This window comes from Toxorhynchites rutilus, chromosome 3 (genome assembly GCF_029784135.1).
Source record: "Toxorhynchites rutilus septentrionalis strain SRP chromosome 3, ASM2978413v1, whole genome shotgun sequence".
Taxonomy (NCBI): Eukaryota; Metazoa; Arthropoda; class Insecta; order Diptera; family Culicidae; genus Toxorhynchites; species Toxorhynchites rutilus.
The window spans coordinates 290,379,847-290,399,236 of NC_073746.1; the positions used below are offsets into that span (position 1 = coordinate 290,379,847).

General features: G+C 39.0%; 1 protein-coding gene across 1 annotated transcript; it reads right to left on the reverse strand.

Annotated features, from left to right (window-relative positions):
• Positions 1 to 14,312: 14,312 nt before the first annotated feature.
• LOC129774296 (uncharacterized) lies at positions 14,313 to 15,083 on the reverse strand. The gene has a single exon (XM_055778014.1). It carries the CDS (start codon positions 15,081 to 15,083, stop codon positions 14,313 to 14,315), a length of 771 nt encoding a protein of 256 aa, XP_055633989.1.
• Between the last annotated feature and the right edge of the window lie 4,307 nt (positions 15,084 to 19,390).

Genomic DNA, 19,390 nt, shown 5'->3' on the forward strand with positions numbered 1-19,390 from the left:
TGAGCTGATTAATGGCCTCCTTAACTTCACCCATCGTCGGGGGTGGTACGTCGTCGTTGTTCATTGCACCGGTGTAGTCCTCCTCAACGCCGTCTAGGTCTCCTGTCTGCGCGCTGTTCAGGTGTTCATCGTAGTGCTGCCTCCACCTTTCGATCACCTCGCGTTCGTTCGTCAAGATGCCTCCTTCCTTGTTTCTGCACATTTCGGCCCGCGGCACAAAGCCTTTGTGCGAGGCGTTTAGTTTCTTGAAGAACTTCCGCGATTCTCGAGAACGATAAAGCAGCTCCATCTCCTCACACTCTTTCTCTTCCAGGCGGCGCTTTTTTTCCCGAAAGGGATGTGTTTGCTGCCTTCGTTTCAGTCTGTATCGTTCCACGTTTTGTCGAGTCGCTCGTTGCAGCATGGCTGCGCGTGCTGCATCCTTCTCGTTCAGGAGCGCTCGGCACTCGTCGTCAAACCATTCGTTCCGTTGTCCTCGTTGTTCATACCCGATGATGGTCTCTGCTGTGCTGCTAATTGCTGATTTTAAGGAGTTCCAGCATTCATCGAGGGGAACAGCATCCAGTTCGTCTACCCCCGGTAACGCAGCTTCAAGACGCTGCGAATATGTTGCAGCAACGTTCGGCTCCTGTAGTCGTCGTAGGTGGTATCGTGGTTAGCGCTGGTGTCTTATGTTATTGACGACTGACAGTTTAGAACGCAGTTTGACCATCACCAGGTAGTGGTCTGAATCGATGTTAGCGCCACGATAGGTTCTGACGTCGATGATATCCGAGAAGTGCCGACCGTCGATCAAAACGTGGTCAATTTGTGTTTCTGTTTGCTGTGGTGATCTCCAGGTGTAACGGTATTGGAGGCTGTGCTGGGAGAAGGTGCTACGTATGGCCATGTTCTTGGAGGCAGCGAAGTCGATAAGTCTTAGGCCGTTTTCGTTGGTTCGCTGATGGGCGCTGAACCTACCAATTACCGGTCTGAATTCCTCCTCCTGGCCGACCTGAGCGTTCAAATCACCGATGACGATTTTGATGTCGTGTTTTGGGCAGCGATCGTATTCACGCTCTAGCTGCGCGTAGAATTCTTCTTTATCGTCATCGGTGCTAGCTAGATGGGGGCTGTGGACGTTGATAATGCTGATATTGAAGAAGTGGCCTCTCATCCTCAATCTGCACATTCTTTCATTGATCGGCCACCAACCAATCACCCGTTTTTGCATCTCCCCCATCACGATGAAAGCTGTACCCAGCTCGTGTGTGTTGCCGCAGCTCTGATAGATGGTATATCCACCATGGAACGATCGCACCATCGAACCTTTCCAGCACACCTCCTGCAGCGCTACGATGTTGAAATTGCGGGCTCTCAATATTTCCGAAAGAATTCGGGTACTCGCAAGAAAATTGAGAGACTTGCAGTTCCATGTTCCGAGTTTCCAATCTCTAGTCCGTGTTCTTTGCGTAGGTCTAGTCCGATTGTCCTGTCTCGAATTTCTTTGAGAATTTTCCTGTGCGTTTTATTTTTACGGATGGCTTGCAGGGCCTGCACCAACCCCCTGTCTCGCCGGAGGACCGTCGTGCACAGCTCTTTTTAGAGTCCCCGCTGGCACAAAGACAGTGATCAGCCGCCCCTAACATGGGGATCAGACGCTGTTTTGAGCCGCACCTCCATGGTGAACAGACGCTCGGATAGGCCCCCTTCCCTGTCAGCATACGACCAAGATCCCACCGGGGTTGGTTACCCGATCTTCACTATGGTTACTCGTACCCCAGCCGGTACCACGGGGAGGTAGGGATAGGAGTTACTGGACAGGAAGCTAAGGACCACGAATGGGGTCTATTTTATGCCTGCAGGTACGCGAAGTACCGATGGTACGCTTAGTCCAGTCATTTACCAATCAATTTAATCAATTTAAACCGTTACACATCCCCTGATGTGTAACGGTTTAAATTGATGAAATTTAGAAGTATTGCCATTTTCCCATACATTTATTCTGTTCATTTGTGAGCTTCCCTACCCATGCCGTCAATCACGAGTAACTTATCGAAAAGGAATGACTTAAAGTCACCGTGAACAAAGAAACGACATCACATGTCTTCGTTTCGGATTGAGCTGTGGATGCGACCAAATTACTTACTCGCTGATGTCTCTGGCATTGCAATGATTACATCAATCTGACGCCATTCCATTAAGGTTTTGAACTACACAATTGCGTGGGAAATCATCAAATCAGGCTATCATCGGCTCACCAAGAAAATAATTGTTCAGGAATTTTATGTGTCATTTGGTTTCGCACGACTATCACCACCAAGGATGACAGCTAAGCTAATTGAGACCGGAAATTTTAAAAGAAAGAGCAAAGCGTGTGTGTGTGTGTATGTGTGTGTGTGTGTAAAATGATTGACGAAGTTATTAACAAGCGACTTGAACAAAATAACAGCGTAGTTCTACGTCAACAAAGTGGTGGTCGTGTCTTTTTGAGGTATGTCCATTCGATTGCCATTTACGTTTAAGACCAACGGTACACAAAGTTAAATGCCTCAATGCTAATTTCAGTTGGACTAACAACACCTAATACAATATGTACAATGTATAATATATGGGAAATCATTTTCTCGAGTATTCTTACACTTTTCCTTAAGATACAAATTTAGATTTATTTTTTTGGAATTAATCGTATCACTTTCCATAGTTACAATATATAAAAAAAAAGGATTCGTATCAAACTCGCGGATTTTAAGACATTCTCATACAATGAGCTTAAAGGTTTCATTAAATGTGCTATCAACCAATACTGGTACAGCATTTTCTCAAGCGAGAGGGGAGTTTGTGTAAAAAATATATGTCATAGCAATACAAGAGAGCAAAATAAGAGCAAAAAACTGTGTAAATAATGCGTAAGGTAAGAAAATTTGTTTAAGCTTTTCCTTTTACTATCAGCAAAAAAATCTCTTCGTGGTTTTACGGCGCAACAGCACCACTGGTTATGTGAATGACGTGATTGTGTGAAACAGTCTTACAACCCAGCCGACGTTGGTTCGATCCCAGCTTGGCATCGTTTGAAATCTTTTGACGTGGGACTACGTCTAACCGGAATATATGGTTTAAATTGAAGAAAAGGTAGATTTCGAATTTGTTCTTTCGTAATTATTGATTGATTTTGTTTTCTTGTTGTTTCCATGACTTTGGATTAGAGGGCGCTATATTTCATATATATTCACGAAACCTGAGGATTTTTAACATAACATATCTAAAAATCAGAGATGTGTTTTTTTTCGTTTTTTAATTAGGATTTTTCAAAGATAACCGATGGTTTCCCCCTATTTCCAAAAAAGACTTTTTTGAAAATATCATAACTTTTGAACCACTAGACCAATTCAGATGATCGACATATTAAATTAAAGCCAATAATCTTGTCTTCTTTAAATAAATATTGTTTTTCTGAAAAGTTTAGATTTTCGTTTTCGTAATTTATTGTATTAGTTTTTCATAATTATCTCGGTTAAAGATAGAGGACGCTATATTTTTTATACTTTTTCTTGAAAACTTTCTTGAGGTTTTTTCACACGACGTATCCATGAATCAAAGATGTTCTTTTTTCGTTTTTGCGTTATGATTTTTCAAATTTAACTTGTTTTTAGCCTTCGTTCAATACTCCTATGGAACTAGGCTAGATCTGAGCGACAAGAATACAAGGGTAATATTTTTTCAAAAAAAACTAGCTTATTGGCTTCAATTTTATACGATTATACGAATCGGTTCAGTAGTTTAAACGTTATGAGTTTTTGGAAAAATAATTTTTGGAAAGAAAATGAAAAAGTTGATTTTTTGAACCACCCTAAAATGGAAATGGTCCCCCTAATAAAAAAACGGGTCTAATGTTTAGCGATAATTTGTTCTTCATCGCAAAACGACGAAAATCTGAGAACGGAGAATCTGATATCGGTTTGGCATGGAATTGCTGTATAGTGACTCGCCAGAAACTTCGGGAGCTTGATTGGAATGTTTAAATACATTCACCATATCGTCCGGACCTGGCACCTAGCGATTACCACCTTTTTCTCGCATTGCAAAACTTCCTGAGTAATGAGAAATGAGGATTAAGTGGTGATTTTTGAAATCGATTGCTAGAGTTTTTCGCCAATGAGGACCAGGACTTCTATGAGAGCTACCTTTAGAATAGCAATATAATTCACAACAATATAGACGGATTTCGCGCCAACTCCTGTATGGGATTGGCATGATCCTCTCAGAACTTAATGAAACTTTCTGGGCATGAGAACCTTACCTAATTAAGCAACTTGGTATACTTAGTTTTTCGAAAATTTATCCATATCAGCATATGGAAAGGGCCAAATATTTTCGACCATTTTTTTATATATTTTTTTCACTCGAAAATGGTATGTTCTACAAAAAGTGATCTACGGAAAAGTATTAGGAAAACAATTGAATTTTCAAAAAAAAACCAAAAAAATTTTTTTTTGAAATCCTACACTGAAAAAATTGTTTTCAAAAACTAAAAGTCGATTTTCTCAAAATGGTCATCTCAGATTTTGATGAAATGGTAGATAAATGGTAGATAAATATGTGCCCTACAACTCTTCTATAGATTGCAATTCGTGCATATTTAAGGCAAAAAAGTTTTTGTAACAAAAACTTTTTCAATATTTTATTGAAATTTTGTCTTTTTTTAGTGTAGAAAGCCAACCCAAAAAAAAAAAATGGGTGGGTTATATATATGATATAAACGCAAGGTTGACGTGGAACTACCTTAGCTTAGCAATCATTCGTTTGTATTGATTAAATTCTTGATTGAATGAAACAGTTTCCAAATTCAATTGAGTTCAAGTGAAAAATTGATTGAAATTGAGTGAAAAAAATGAACAAATGCCATGTAAAGTCAATTCATTTATTGTGATTGATTGTTCTTCGTTACAAGTAAATTTAATGACGGATCTTTTACGTTTGGTATGATGACTAGAACAAAATATATGTACGGAAGAATTATCAAACGTTTGATGAACCAGCCTAAGGCTGAAAATCTTTCCAAAGACAAAAAAAAATTATCAAACGATTATTTTATTTTACATTTCCCTCTGAAGTTTACATCCCAAAAGTGTACATACTTCTCGAATCTCGAATTTGCTTGAAACTGGGAAGTTCAATCGCTTCTAGTGTCTGCACGATTTTCCCAGGTTCCTAAGTTTAGAAGATCATGTTAGGACAGACATATTCCACTCTGCACAAAGGCAAGCACAAAAGTACTCGCAGTTTGCATTTATTTGCAGAACCGATTTCCCCAGAAACCTCGGTTTTGAAGTCTGTGTTAGGGAAACACATTTCAATCGGAACAAAAATACCCCCGATTTGTATGAATTCGCAACGCCGATTTCCCCACGCTCCATGGATTTGAAGTCTGTGTTAGGGAAACACATTCCAGTCGGAACAAAAATACCCCCGACTTGCATGAATTTGAAATACCGATTTCTCCAGGCACCTTGGTTTAGAAATCTCTATTAGGGAACACATCTCGGTGGGAACAAAAGCTCCCCCTACTTTCGTGTGTTTGCAATAGAGATGGGCAAAACGGTTCATTTCAGTGAGCGGCTCAGAGCCGTGCGCTCAATGAAAAGAGCCGGCTCATTTGAGCGGCTCGACGGCTCTTTTAAAGAACTGGTTTATTCGGATATGTGAGGATCGAAGATTGCTAACCAATGCATTAAACTCCCCATACAGATGACAGCGCTTCATCACCAACGATTTGTGGTAGTTTCGTAGGTGTGTGTTCTATGAATGTCATTTTTAGCTTCCTTATCAACGACTGGTGTGCATAGTTGTACTTTCTGTTATCCCCAAAACCTTGCTGCTTGAAGCGAGGATCTAGCAGTATTTATTAGGCTACTAATTCGTCTTTCAATTTATACAATTTATACGTAATCAATTTATACAGAGCTTTTTTATAATCACTAGAACTGATTTCACTTGATCCATATAATGTTGATCATGTCGAATTATAAGTCGGGAGAATATAGCAGTTTTCGATAACGACACAGTTTTCTCCCCGTTTTATATCCCAAACGTTTTTAAAATATTTCTGATGGAATATTTTCATGATTAACTGTATTATATTAGTCAAATCATTTCATTCGATACCCATATGTGGGTTGAATTTATCATAAATAACTGTGATTTACTAGTCAAGTCCTTTCATTAGATACCCATATTGAGGGGATTTTGAAAATAATGCATATTTCGCCATTTTGGGGTGGCGGCCATTTTGGATTTACATTTTTCATAGATAACTGTGTTCTACTAGTCAAGCTCTTTCATTTGATATCCATATTGATGGGGTTTTGACGAAATTAGTTGTCTGTCGTTTCGTAACGGCCACCATCTTGGATTTCCATTTTACATAAATAACTGTGTCCTACTAGTCTAGTCCTTTCATTAGATACTCATATTGATAGGGTTTCGAGAAAATATGTAATCCGCTAAAATTTACAAACATGGAAAACATATATTTCTCCCGCACTGCCGCCAGCCACGGTTCGTCAGAACAAGCGTACGATTCACGGTTCTTTATCAAGCTCTTAAAAGAAACACGGTTCTTTTATGAACCGTGGTTCTCAAATGAACGGCTCTTAAATGAACCGCGATTCAAAAAGAGCCACGGCTCATAAAGAACCGTGGGTCTTTTTTAAACCGTGGTTCATTCAAGAGCCGTACATATAAGAGCCGTTCATTTGAGAGCCGCGGCTCATTTTTAAAGAACCGTGGATCGTACGCTCTTTCTGACGTACCGGCTCAAATGAGCGGCTCGTGAGCGCTCGCCCATCTCTAGTTTGCAATGCCGATTTCGCTGCTTGGTTTTAAAGTCTGTGTTAGGGAACATTTTTCGGTGAGAACAAAAGTCCCCCTACTTTCATGTATTTGCAATGCCGATTTCCCCAAGGCTGCTTGATTTTGATGGCTGTGTTAGGGAAACCGTAAATCGGGCCAATCAAAACGATGCAGTTAGGGCGTTTAGATAACGCCTAATATTTTACAGTTATTCAATTGTTTATCTAATGAAAAACAACATTTTGTTAGTTGCGATAGATGCGTAGAAATATTCCCTATCAATTGATGCAAACATCTCTCCTATCCAGTACGAAATGTTCGAGCTATAAGCATTCGAAATCTTTCATTTTTTTCTGCATGTTCTGTGTTTAGGTTTTCATTTTACCCTCCATATATTCCGGTTAGACGTAGTCCCACGTCAACAAACAAAAAATAATAATAATAAAAATGTTGAATGGTCTTTATTTCGAATCAAATGTAACAAAACTTATGACATCTTTTGACATTAATTTCATTCTTATTCATCTGATATTATACCATGTAAAAATTTATTAGAAAATTTATAAAAAAAATGGAAAAATTTTCTCAGAGATGATGATGTATTGAATCAACAAAACAAAAACAACCACTGAAACTGATTTTTCGGTTTTTCAGAAACATGCACGCATCAGCAGAAAATCAAACACCAAACTCATATTCCATTACACAGTCCCGTATTCTAGTTTCTACAGAGAGAAGATGAACTGTACGTAAGAACAAAGATTGCTTTTGAGAATCGACGAATCAGAACACGGGATTTTCGTTTGGATAATGATTGAGATTTTCTAATTGTGAGATACTTAGTTTCATAAAATATATCATATTTCATTACAATGAATATGAATTGTTATGAAGTGCTTGAATCGATTGATGTAAAAATTCAGTAAATCCATCAGGAAATGAGTTAGATTTAACTGATAAATTTCAATCCAACTCGTCTCAGGAGTTGGCAGCACTATTTCAGATTGTAGTTGAACGTTTTGGGTGTAAAGATATTGATAATTGAGGCAACTTTGCATACTTGCAATATTCCAAAAACAATAAGGCTACCTTTTAAAAAGGGCAACAAATTTTTTCAAGAATTTCTATCTTAAAAACTATAAGACTTACAAAATTTTAATCAAATAAAGAAATGTAGGGTTAAACGATTCCCGATACCCGAAACGATATTTCAAGAATTTTTTTTTAAATTAACACAGATTTTTTTTTCAGAAATTAACAACAGTTTTTTCAGGCTTTTTTTCATATTTTCTAGAATATGAGGCATTTTTGTATGAAGACTCCTGAATATGACAGAAATCGCGATAATTTATACATAAAAATGTTACGAGTTAAGCATTAATACACTGAGCGAAATAAAAATAGCGCCACTGCGTTTTTTGGCGATTTCATTCAAAATTCCCTGTATACATATCTGATTTTGCATCACAGCTTACTTTTGTCCTGTTTATCATCTTTTGCCAACATTATGATGGTTATTCTGTGGACTGTTTACATTTAATTTCAATATTTCTTAAAAATCAGTGCGAAATATAAATAGCACCACCCTGTAATAAATTCCCCCTGGTCCTCATTTGCCAGGTGTTTGCTATGGCTTTCAAAATAGTCGAAGTTGTGCTCAAAGTGGGTTTGTTTGGTAGTGAGATCAAAGTTTTCCTATGTCATTTAGACATCATGGGAGGATCCAAGCATCTTACGTTCGAGGAAAAAATGAAAATCAAAGCCTACAACGATGTAGACCTATCTAATAGAGAAATCGGTCGAAAGATTCATCGGGCACACACGGCTGTTGGAAATTTCTTGAAAAACGGTGACAAAGGAGACCGCGTTGAGAAACGAGGAAAGGAAGGTAAGCTCTCGGCGATGGATATACGGAGAATTCGTAGAATTGCAGTGAACCAGAAAAGATCAGCATCTCGAATCCGTGCGGAATTGGAGCTTCCGGTCACTAAACGTCGCTTTCAACAAGTTTTGTCCAGTAGTGAGAACTTGGAGTGGAGTAAAAGGCTCGGAAAACCCAACTTGACGGAACGCCATAAATTGAATCTCTTCGAATTCGCTACGAAGATCATTTCTTGGACCGAGGAATGGAACAACGTGCTTTTTTCGGATTAAAAAAAATGTCAACCTTGATAGACCAGATGGCTGGCAGTATTACTGGCACGATTCGCGCAAAGCTCTCCGGATGTTTAGATGAGCAGGAACTATGGTGGAGGATCACTAATGGTTTGGGGTGCATTTTCCTTCAAAGGCAAACTTCCATTGGCGTGGATAACGACAAAATGAACTCTGAAGATTACGTAGGAATGCTGGAGATTAGTTTGATTGAACAGGGTGAGGCATTGATGGGTCCTGATTTTGTTTTCCAGCAAGACAATATTGCAATCCACAACTCAAAACTGACAAGAGCGTGGTTTTCTGATGGAAATATCAAAGTTCTTGATTGGATAGCCTGTTTTCCGGATTTGAACCCCATCGAAAACGTTTGGTCTATACCCGCGCGCTTGATTACGAGAATGGCAAGCAATTTGACAACGTGAACATGCTCAAATGTCGAATTCGAGAGTACTGGCAGCAAATCGGTCAGAATACCATTGAGAAGCCATTGAGATTGTCCATGAAATCACGATTGATTGAAGTTAGTCGAAACAATGGATCATATACACATTACTTAATACGCCTACTTGATGTAATTTGAAAAATAAAATATGATTTTTGCAATAAAAAAATGGTGCTATTTTTATTTCGCAGAGCAGAGCTTGCAGAGCAGAGCAGTTGTATGGATGAATCGATCTATTTTCGACCGTGGATCGATCTCCATCGCTGATGATGTTTGCGTGGACGTAGTTATTCTATAACAACACAAAGATGGTCAATTGAGGGTCCTGAGTTTGAACTCACGACCGATCGCTTAGTAAGCGAACGCGTAACCAAGTGGCTACGAAGACCCCCCTAAGGGCTATTTATATCAATATTTTCAAAATTTTTAAAACAAATGTTTTCGAGAGAAATGAAAAAATTTAGAACAAATTTATTTTTTTCAATTAAATTTATATTCGAAAACTTGTTAGATATTTTTCAATGCAAACCTAAATAATTAGCTATATTTCATTCTTTAACCAAAAATTTCGAGAGCTTATAGTTTTACAATTGAGATTTGTCGAAAAAAAAAGTTGAAAAAAAAAAAGAATTTAAAAAAAAATCACACGAAATCTATCAGACCTACAAATTTTAGTCGAAGAATTAAATGTAGGAAACGTAGGAATTCATCTTCTTCTTGAATGGCGTTAAGGTTCCCTGAAACTATTCATGTTTTCATTTAAAAAAATCATTGAAAAAAATAATTGTTTTTATTCGGAAACATGTAATTTTTAAATTCTAAAAAAAAAAAGATATGAATAGCCCATACAATTTCCAACAAGTCACCCATACATCGGAAGATAGGCACTTTCACAGGAAAAACGTTTTTTCGACAACAACTTTTTCATTTTTCTCCTAAAATAAATATATTAACCCCTTCCCGTATTAATTAATACGTCACACATGAAATGATTTCACTACACTGATGAGCGTTATAGCGCCCTATGTTATCGAAGTACACCACAAGTGAGACTCGAGGTTGTACGGGAAAGGGTTAATGTTTAATTCGTAACATTTTTATTTTAAAATTATCACGATTTACATTCTCTGCTATTATTCTCCTATTTAGAAACAAGTCATGAACATGTAAACGTGAGAATTTATACACAAAAATGTTACGAGTAGAACACATTTATTTCAGGAGTCTTCGTACAAAAATGTCTTATATTCCAGAGACTATATAAGATAGAAAATTGCCGTCTTCCACGAAAGTCCATAATTTATTAGTAAGATCTAAAACTTTGTCGAATGCACTATCTTGACTTTTGACAAAATTAGGATATGTTTTATTAAATATATTTCTGATATGGTACTGCTAACGGCCGATCGAATTGGCATAAAATTCATCAATTGTGAGTACAAGAGGAAGCTTGTACACCCGATTTCGACCATTCAGAACGCTTGATTTCCGTTTGGATAATGGTTGAGATTTTTCAATTATTCGATAGTTAGTTTTCTTCAATGTAATAAATTGTTCTGGATTGCCCAAATCGTTTGACGCAATATCTGATAAATCCATCATGAAGTAAGCGTTTGAAATCGAACGATTTTCACGATGCGATCGATTTTCGTTCTTCAATTTGTACCCCCAATATGATCCCAAAAGACGTAATCCTACGTCAAAAACTTTGATCTACATAGTTGGTTAAAATAACTGAAGATGAAGATAAAAAAGATCAAAAAGTTTGATTTATGATGTCACTTCACATTTGAGCCACTCTATTTTTGATAACATGAAAATGAGTGCCCCATAACAACTTTGTCAAAGACGGATTTTGAATAGAGAATAACCGTTGAGCTCTAGATGCTAATTTCCATTCAAATTCGATCCCTGGACCATTGTGCGGTGAACGGTGAACGGGGTCCGGTTTCTTTCGAAAGTCCTTAACTCACAAAGTTGTTCTCAGCTCATGCCAATTGAGAAATATTGGGCAATTATGAAACGAAAACTCGCTATAGAATATAGAAGGTATAGAATAACAGCCGTTCCATGCCAAACCGATATAATGGTTGTCAGATTTGCGCGAAAAGTGGTAGTTTTGTTCCTTACTGCAAAATATTAGACCCATATTTTTTTATTTTTTTGCTAGGGTGCCCTTTTCCATTTTATGGTGGTCCGATAAGTCGATTTTTTCCTTTTTTTTCCAAAATAACATTTTTCGAAAATTCATAACTTTTTACCTACTAAACCGATCCAGATGATCGACATATCAAATAAAAGTCAATTAAATTAACCGATGGCCCAACAATTTTTTTTTTGGCATATTAAGGCTATCTACTTTGCGAGCAATCGGTTCTCTTCTTACTAACAATAGAATAAGTTGAAATGTAAATACATAGTAGTTATAAGATAGGTTTAAGAAAAAAGTGTGATGAGTGTGAGTGAGCGTGTAAACATTGTCAACATATCCTTATATCCCATCCTATTCCTGATAAAAATATGTCACCCTTCTAAACTCGAGTCTACCGCGAGTAACCGGGTTTCTACCTTATTAACAATAGAATTGAGGAAAATTGTTCATGGATATATAGATATAGTTAATATGTTTAGAATTCGGCTCCTTTAAACTTATGTAACTGAGCCTGTAAAAATAAACGAATTAATAAATAAAATCAAAAGGCTATCTAATTGACTTAAATTTGATTTGTCGATCATCTGAATCGGTTCATTAAAGTCTGCTTCATTTAATATTGGAACACAAACAATTACGTGTAGTTCAGTCATTTATTAACGAATTCATAATTTGTTTTTCATACAAATGTAGCATTTTCTTTACTCTTTCATAAAAAAAAAATTAAAAAAAATATTCATTGCTGTTTCGAAGAAATTCTCGTACTTTTCCCGTAATACGGCACATTAGGCGGCGCACACCCTTTTCGTCCACCGTTTTGGCGATTTGATTCCATCAGTTCTTCATTTGAGTCATGTTCCTAACAAGTTTTCCCTTTGCCTTAAGCCTCCGCTTCGTGATTGCCCAGTATTTCTCTATCGGCCGGAACTGGGGGCAGTTTGGGGGGTTGAGGTCCTTCGGTATTACGCTGACCCCGTTCGTTGCGTACCATTCCATAACCGTTTTGCTGTAATGGCAGCTTGCGAGGTCCGGCCAAAACATTACTGGACGGTCGTGGGCACGAATAAACGGCAGAATCCGTTTCTGTAGGCACACTTTTTTGTAGACTTCTGATGTCATTGTCTTGTCAGTGAGAAAGACTTTGTTTTTCTGTCCACAACTGCATATCCCCTGCCAAATCATGTACTTGCGGGCGAATTTATCCGCAAACACGAACTTAAATTTTGCAAGTACATCCCCCCGAGCCGTCGCCAAATAAAATTTTTGACCTGGGATTTGCCCAAAGTCCGCCTTCACGTAGGTCTCATCGTCCATCAGAATACATCCGTCGAACTTGGTCAGCACTTGGTCGTACAGCTTTCGAGCACGGATTCTGGCCACATTGTTCTGCTTCAGCGTCCGATTTGGCTGTTTGCTGGCTCGGAATGACCTTATTCCTTCCCGGAGACGAATTCGTCGCACCGTACTGTGAGCGGCCTGGAACTTATTGGCCAAATCGCGGTCTGAAAGATTGGGATTCCTCTTGACGGCCTTGATGACTTTCCCACGCAGTTTCCGGTCGACAGTTCCACTCCGACGCTTCGAATGCGGCTTCCGAGCCGTCGTCAATGTTTCCTTGTACTGCTTGATAACACGCCATACGGTATTTCTGGGCATTTTAAGCTGTTTAGCTAGCTTAGATGCCGACAACAATGGATTTTCAAGAAAACTGTGCACAATTTTATCTCTCCGTTCGGCTTCCATGGCGGTTGTTCACAAAATGCTATCGTTTGGTGTTATGACATAAATACATGGTGAAAGGTAATGAATTTCCCGACACGTGGGTGAAAAAAGTTTCCAAATTCGTCCACTAGGAGCGCCACAATGAGCAAAAGAATTTGTTCCAATATTAAATGAAGCAGACTTTAGTTCAAAAGCTATGAATTTTCGAAAACAGTCGAGTATTTTAGAGAAAAATTGGAATTCCATTCCATTCTTTGTTTTAAAGAGGCTTTAAACTTTTCAGTTCATTCGCCTCTAACACAGAAAAAGAGGAAAAAGTCGATTTTTCGGACCACCCTATATGGAAATGGGCACCCTAGTAAAAAATAAAAAAATATGGATCTTATATTTTGCGGTAAGGAACAAAACTACCACTTTTGAAGAAAGTCTGAGAACCACTATATAGGTTTAGCATGGAATGGTTGATAAAGTAACCCAAAACATCACTCATATGAAAATTTGGTGGAATAAAAAGACCAATGGATAATAGAATTGTGCGCCGTCTTTTGAGCCAAATTTCAGGAAAACCTAGAGAATTCCTTTTCCCCTCTATCAATAATGAAAAACAAAACAGTGTTCAACAAACCCAATTTTTCACATGGCAAAATCGGAAGGATGGCGTTCATCTGTAACATGCTGAAGTTAACATTTTAAAGTTAACACTTAGCCTCAAGAAAGGTTTTTGACAGTTCGATACCTATAGCGAGACTAGATGAGAAATCTCAGATAATATACTTTTATACTCTCGCCCGGTTTAATTTTTGACCAAGTTGCAAATCACACAACACGCGGAACGCGACAGGACACAACACTTATGGTTCTTACAAAATTAAAAAAGGATGGTAAATTTACCTTTTTAGTTGACCGGTTTCGGGCTCGATGTTGCCGATATACGGGACTATATCCAACTGATTACAACACAAAAAAAACACCTTTGTACTGGTGAAGTACACGTCAGGAAAGATGAAGTCATTGAATGTTTTGTTTGGCCAAGTTGAATAAATTCGATGTAATCGGAGCTTCAAACTCATTCGTAAGCGACGGCTCAGCAGTGTGGAAGTACATGGGTTCCCATGCTTTTAGATGGGATGCCTTCCTGACACACTTTTTGAGTCTCGCGTTGTCCCAGTAAATTTCATGATTAAGCCCCGTAGAGTGAGCTGCTACACTCGATTCGTTGAGTCGCTTATTTTCCACAGCGTTTCTATGCTCCCTCAAACGTACCTTTAGCTTACGACGGGTTTGGCCAATGTACACCGCCGGGCAAGATTTACACGGAATCTCGTAAATACCGGACTTTTCGTCCGGCGGGATCTTATCCTTGAGGGAACACAGAAGATCTTTCAGTGTATGAGCGCTCTTATAGGCTGTTTGAAACCCGTGTTGTTTAAGGACTCCTTGAATGGCATTTGTCACTTTTGGGTAGAACGGAAAGCTGATCCTCTGAATATCCCCTTTCTGCGGATGAAGTGTGGTAGCGTTTAGGCGGTGTTTTTTCCGTTCGTGTTTCCGGAGGATATTGTTCATGAAGCCTTCGTTGTAACCATTCAAGAAAGCAGCCTCATGGATTTTCTTCCTTTCTGCTTCAAATTCACGTTTTTCCATCGGAATCTGGAAATGACGATGTGACATCGAACGAAAGGCAGCTTGCTTTTGTGCACCGAAATAGTTGAAGTCGGATGTTATATACCGGTCCGTAGAGGTCGGCTTTCGGTAGTGTGTGTCAGGAAGGCCTCCCATCTAAATGCATAGGAATCCATGTACATTCACACTGCTGAGCCGCCGCTTATGAATGAGTTTGAAGCCACGATTACATCGAATTTTTTAAACTTGACCAAACAAAACATCTAATGACTTCATCTGACGCTGCACCCGTGGCCGAGTGGTTAGCGTCTCACATTATCATGCCGGGTGTTCGGGTTCGATTCCCGTTCTGGCCGGGGAGATTTTTCGTCAAAGAAATTTCCTTTGACTTGCACTGTGGACACGCGTATTCAAGAACTTGCCCCTCGGAATACATTCAAGGCGTGTTATTTGGCTTACGAAATCTCAATTAAGTATTAATAAATGACACTAGTTAATGCATACGTTGAGACGGCAAAAGTTCCACAGGGAACGTTTATGCCATCCAAAAAGAAGACTTCATCTTTCTTGACGTGTACTATACCAGTACAAAGGTGTTTCTTTGTGTTGTAATCAGTCGGATATCGTCCCGTAGATGGGCAACATCGAGCCCGAAACCGGTCGACTAAAAAGGTAAATTTACCATCTTTTTGAATTTTGTAAGAACCATAAGTGTTGTGTCCTGTCGCGTTCCGCGTACAGCAGTTTGTACGTTAGCACAATATCTAAAAATGAGTGAAGCAAATGTTGCAAGAAACTCTTGCAGCTTGACAGATAAAATGGTTAATATTTTTTTAAATTCGCGGGAAAGCCGATGACTAAAGATGTGTATCGAATCAATTCCAATCCTCCTTTGAATTTATTTAATTTTTCTACGCAAACTAATTGTAAACAAAATGCTGCAAGCTACATTTAAGTGTTAACTCAGATTTCATGTTTGAACCTTTCAAATTAAAACAATGCTTGTTCCTCTTCAATTAGACGTCAGTTTTGCTCCAACGTATTTTCATTCGTAGATACGATTCGTCATATTCAATTCCCTCGAGGAGACAAGTTGTTTCTGAATATGTTCCTTTGCGGAGAAACAGTTACATTTCTCATTAATTCATGCTACCATTTACCACTGTCTTACCCAACTCCACCAACTACATTTCAGTCAATCAGCACATCGATCTGGAAAATGATCTAGTTGAAATGTGTCAATTTCAATTCCACACAATGAACCATCACGATTAGTTCTATTTCTCCGCACACCGTGTAGTGCTTCTCGCACTTACAACCCGCGCAAGTGAGCCCCATACATAACCCAATGCATCTTGGTAAACGGTGTACCGTGGCGTACGTTCGCTACATTAGCATCGCTCCCAGTGCAGTGATTGATTTCCCAGGATGGGCAGAGTTCTGTAATTGTTATTTCACGCTTTGCCGGTGAACCATGTGGATATAAGAGAAGTGTGTAATACGCACCTTCTAAGGGAGAATGGATTTATCTTGACCGTGCTCTTAAAAGTTAAGGTAACAGCTACGTCAGTACGTAGATTAGTTAACCCTCAGTCATCTGTGATCGTTCTGTATTTTAGATACTGGATAACAAAAATGCTACGAATTTTATTTTTTGAGGTGCCCAAATTCTATATTTACGGTGTTTTATGGCCCAGCAGAAGTAGAGTATGCTCATAAGCTGATCCTCTCAGCGAATATAAAGCTCAGAGAAACAGCTTGTATGAATGAGAGGAGAGCCCACCAGTGAACAGAAAAGAAACCGTTTCTCCACTGAAAGTGTTCTCTATGTATTCGTGCATTAATTCTCCAGTCTGCGCTCTCTTTTTCCTACTTTTTCTGAGCACATAATATAGATGCCAGATGTGAAGACATGTTTTCGTTTTGAAGACATTTAATTTTTTGAAAACATACTGAGGTCATTTCAAAGTATATGAAGCAATCGTTTGTGTGATTTATTGAATATGATTTAGAAATATCGTGATGGTTTGCTCATTTTCTTTCATTGTGATTACATTTGAAGAAATTTATTCGTGTCATGCGTGTCAATGATATTTGAAAAAATCATTTGGCATCCCTCACATAAAAACGATTTCTCTCGTGAGAATGTTATCCGGGCGAAAGCGAGCAAATTGGCCCGATCACGGGTATGCCATACTGCCCGATGGTAAGCTGATGCGCAAAATATTAGGCTGTCAAAAAAGTCCTGCGGTATTTTTTTTTGAATTTTCAATTGTTCATAAAATTAGTTACAATCACCTGTTTTAAGTCAAATATGCGCCGTTTTGTTCGATGACTTGTTCCCAACGAGATGCCAACTTCATAATACCCCTGTTATAGAAGCTCGCTTCCTTATTGGTAAAAAACTCGGATAGCCAATTTTCACAGGCCTCTTTTGTGGCTAACTTCTGACTACCTAGCTCGTTCGCCATGGACAAAAACAGGTGGTAGTCACTTGGTGCAAGGTCCGGACTATACGGCGGATGCAAAAGAACCTCCCATCCGAGCTCCCGGAGCTTCTGGCGCGTCACCAAAGAAGTGTGTGGCCTGGCGTTGTCTTGATGGAAGACAATGCGGCCTCTGTTTATCAAAGATGGCCTCTTCTTCATGAGTGCTACCTTCAAGCGGTCCAGTTGTTGGCAGTACAGGTCCGAATTGAGCGTTTGGCCATAGGGAAGCAGCTCATAATAGATTATTCCTTGACAATCCCACCAAACACACAGCAGAACCTTCCTGGCCGTTAATGAGGGCTTGGCCACCGTCTGAGCCGCTTCAGCGGGCTTTGACCACGACCGTTTGCGCTTCACGTTGTTGTAAGTGACCCACTTTTCATCGCCAGTCACCATCCGCTTCAGAAACGGGTCGTTTTGTTGCGATTCAGCAGCGATTCACATGCGTCGATACGATCAAAGATGCTTTTTGCGTCAACGTGTGTGGCACCCATACATCGAGCTTCTTTGTGAATCCAAGCTTCTTCAAATGGTTAATAACGGTTTGATGACTTATCCCCAGCTCTTGGCCGATGCTACGGCTGCTACTATGCCGGTCTTTCTCGGCTAATTCAGCGATTTTGTCGCAATTTTCGACGACAGGCCTTCCGGAGCGTGGCGCATCTTCGATGACCTCTACACCAGAACGAAAACGTTGAAACGTTGTGCGGTGGAAATGGAAACTGTATCGGGTCCATAAACTGCACAAATTTTATTGGCAGCTTGAGATGCATTTTTGCCTTTGTCATAGTAGTACTATAAAATATGTCGGATTTTCTCTTTATTTTGCTCCATATTTGCGACACTATAACTCACGAACGACTTAACCAAACAAAACACTGTCAAGGACTATATTATAGCGAGCAAATAATAAAAAAATACCTTTCCAACAAGCTATAGTATGACTCGATACAATGAATACAACTAGAACTACGCGCTTACAACGATACCTCGCGGAAATACCGCAGGACTTTTTTGACAGCCTAATATCAAATTGAGAAGGAAATGAATCCTTTCTTACCGTTTTCTTCATCTGAGATATTCACTGGGAACTCGACTCAATGAATATGACTCGCAGTTACCGCTTCTGAATCAGTTTCAAGCAACAAAAACCTTATAGAAATGATGTAGAAAATTACATCGAAAATCGCTTCGAAAGGGTTTTTTTTTCAATTTTTTAAAGCATGGTTTGCGAGAAAATCAAGTAGATCAAATTGCCCGACAGACGTGTTTGAGACACATCTCCTCTAAATTAACGAGCCAACTCGTTGGCAGGCACTGATGTCTAGCATGCTGATTCCCGTCCTATTTCAGAGAGAATGCTATACAGGTGCTGGTCAAATTTTGTGGGGGATGGGCGTCCTAAACCAGCCCCCTCGGATCTCAGGTGTGACGCCACCCAACGAATTACGAACCGTGTCGGGAACACAATGCTGTCAATTTAATTTATAATGCCTCTTCAATCAAACTCTGGAGATTGCGCTCTAGAACAATAAGAATATCGTCCAAAACAATAAAATAACATTCTCGGGTGAAAATGACATTCAACAAGCACAACAAACGGACTTGAGGTCATCTCCATCCGTTTGAACGGGAACGATCCAGAAAAAGATAATGTGAGTAGATTCCACACCGAATGAAAGATTGCAGAAACGCTGAAAAACCACTGGCGAGATGCAACCTAATTAAATTTTAGTTTACGTAATTAAATCGAAGTTTACGCGAAAAACGACTAGAATACCAAAAAATTATAGCAGGTTGTGTCCAAGATACGACCGCATTGTTGACGTAGAACTACGCTGTTATTTTATATAAGTCGCTTGTTAATAACTTCGGATATTATTTTATAATGCTGTAAAATTTTAGAAATAACTGTTTAGTAGAATAGTTTGATCGCCCTGAATTCATTTATTGTAGAATCAGTTGACGATAATT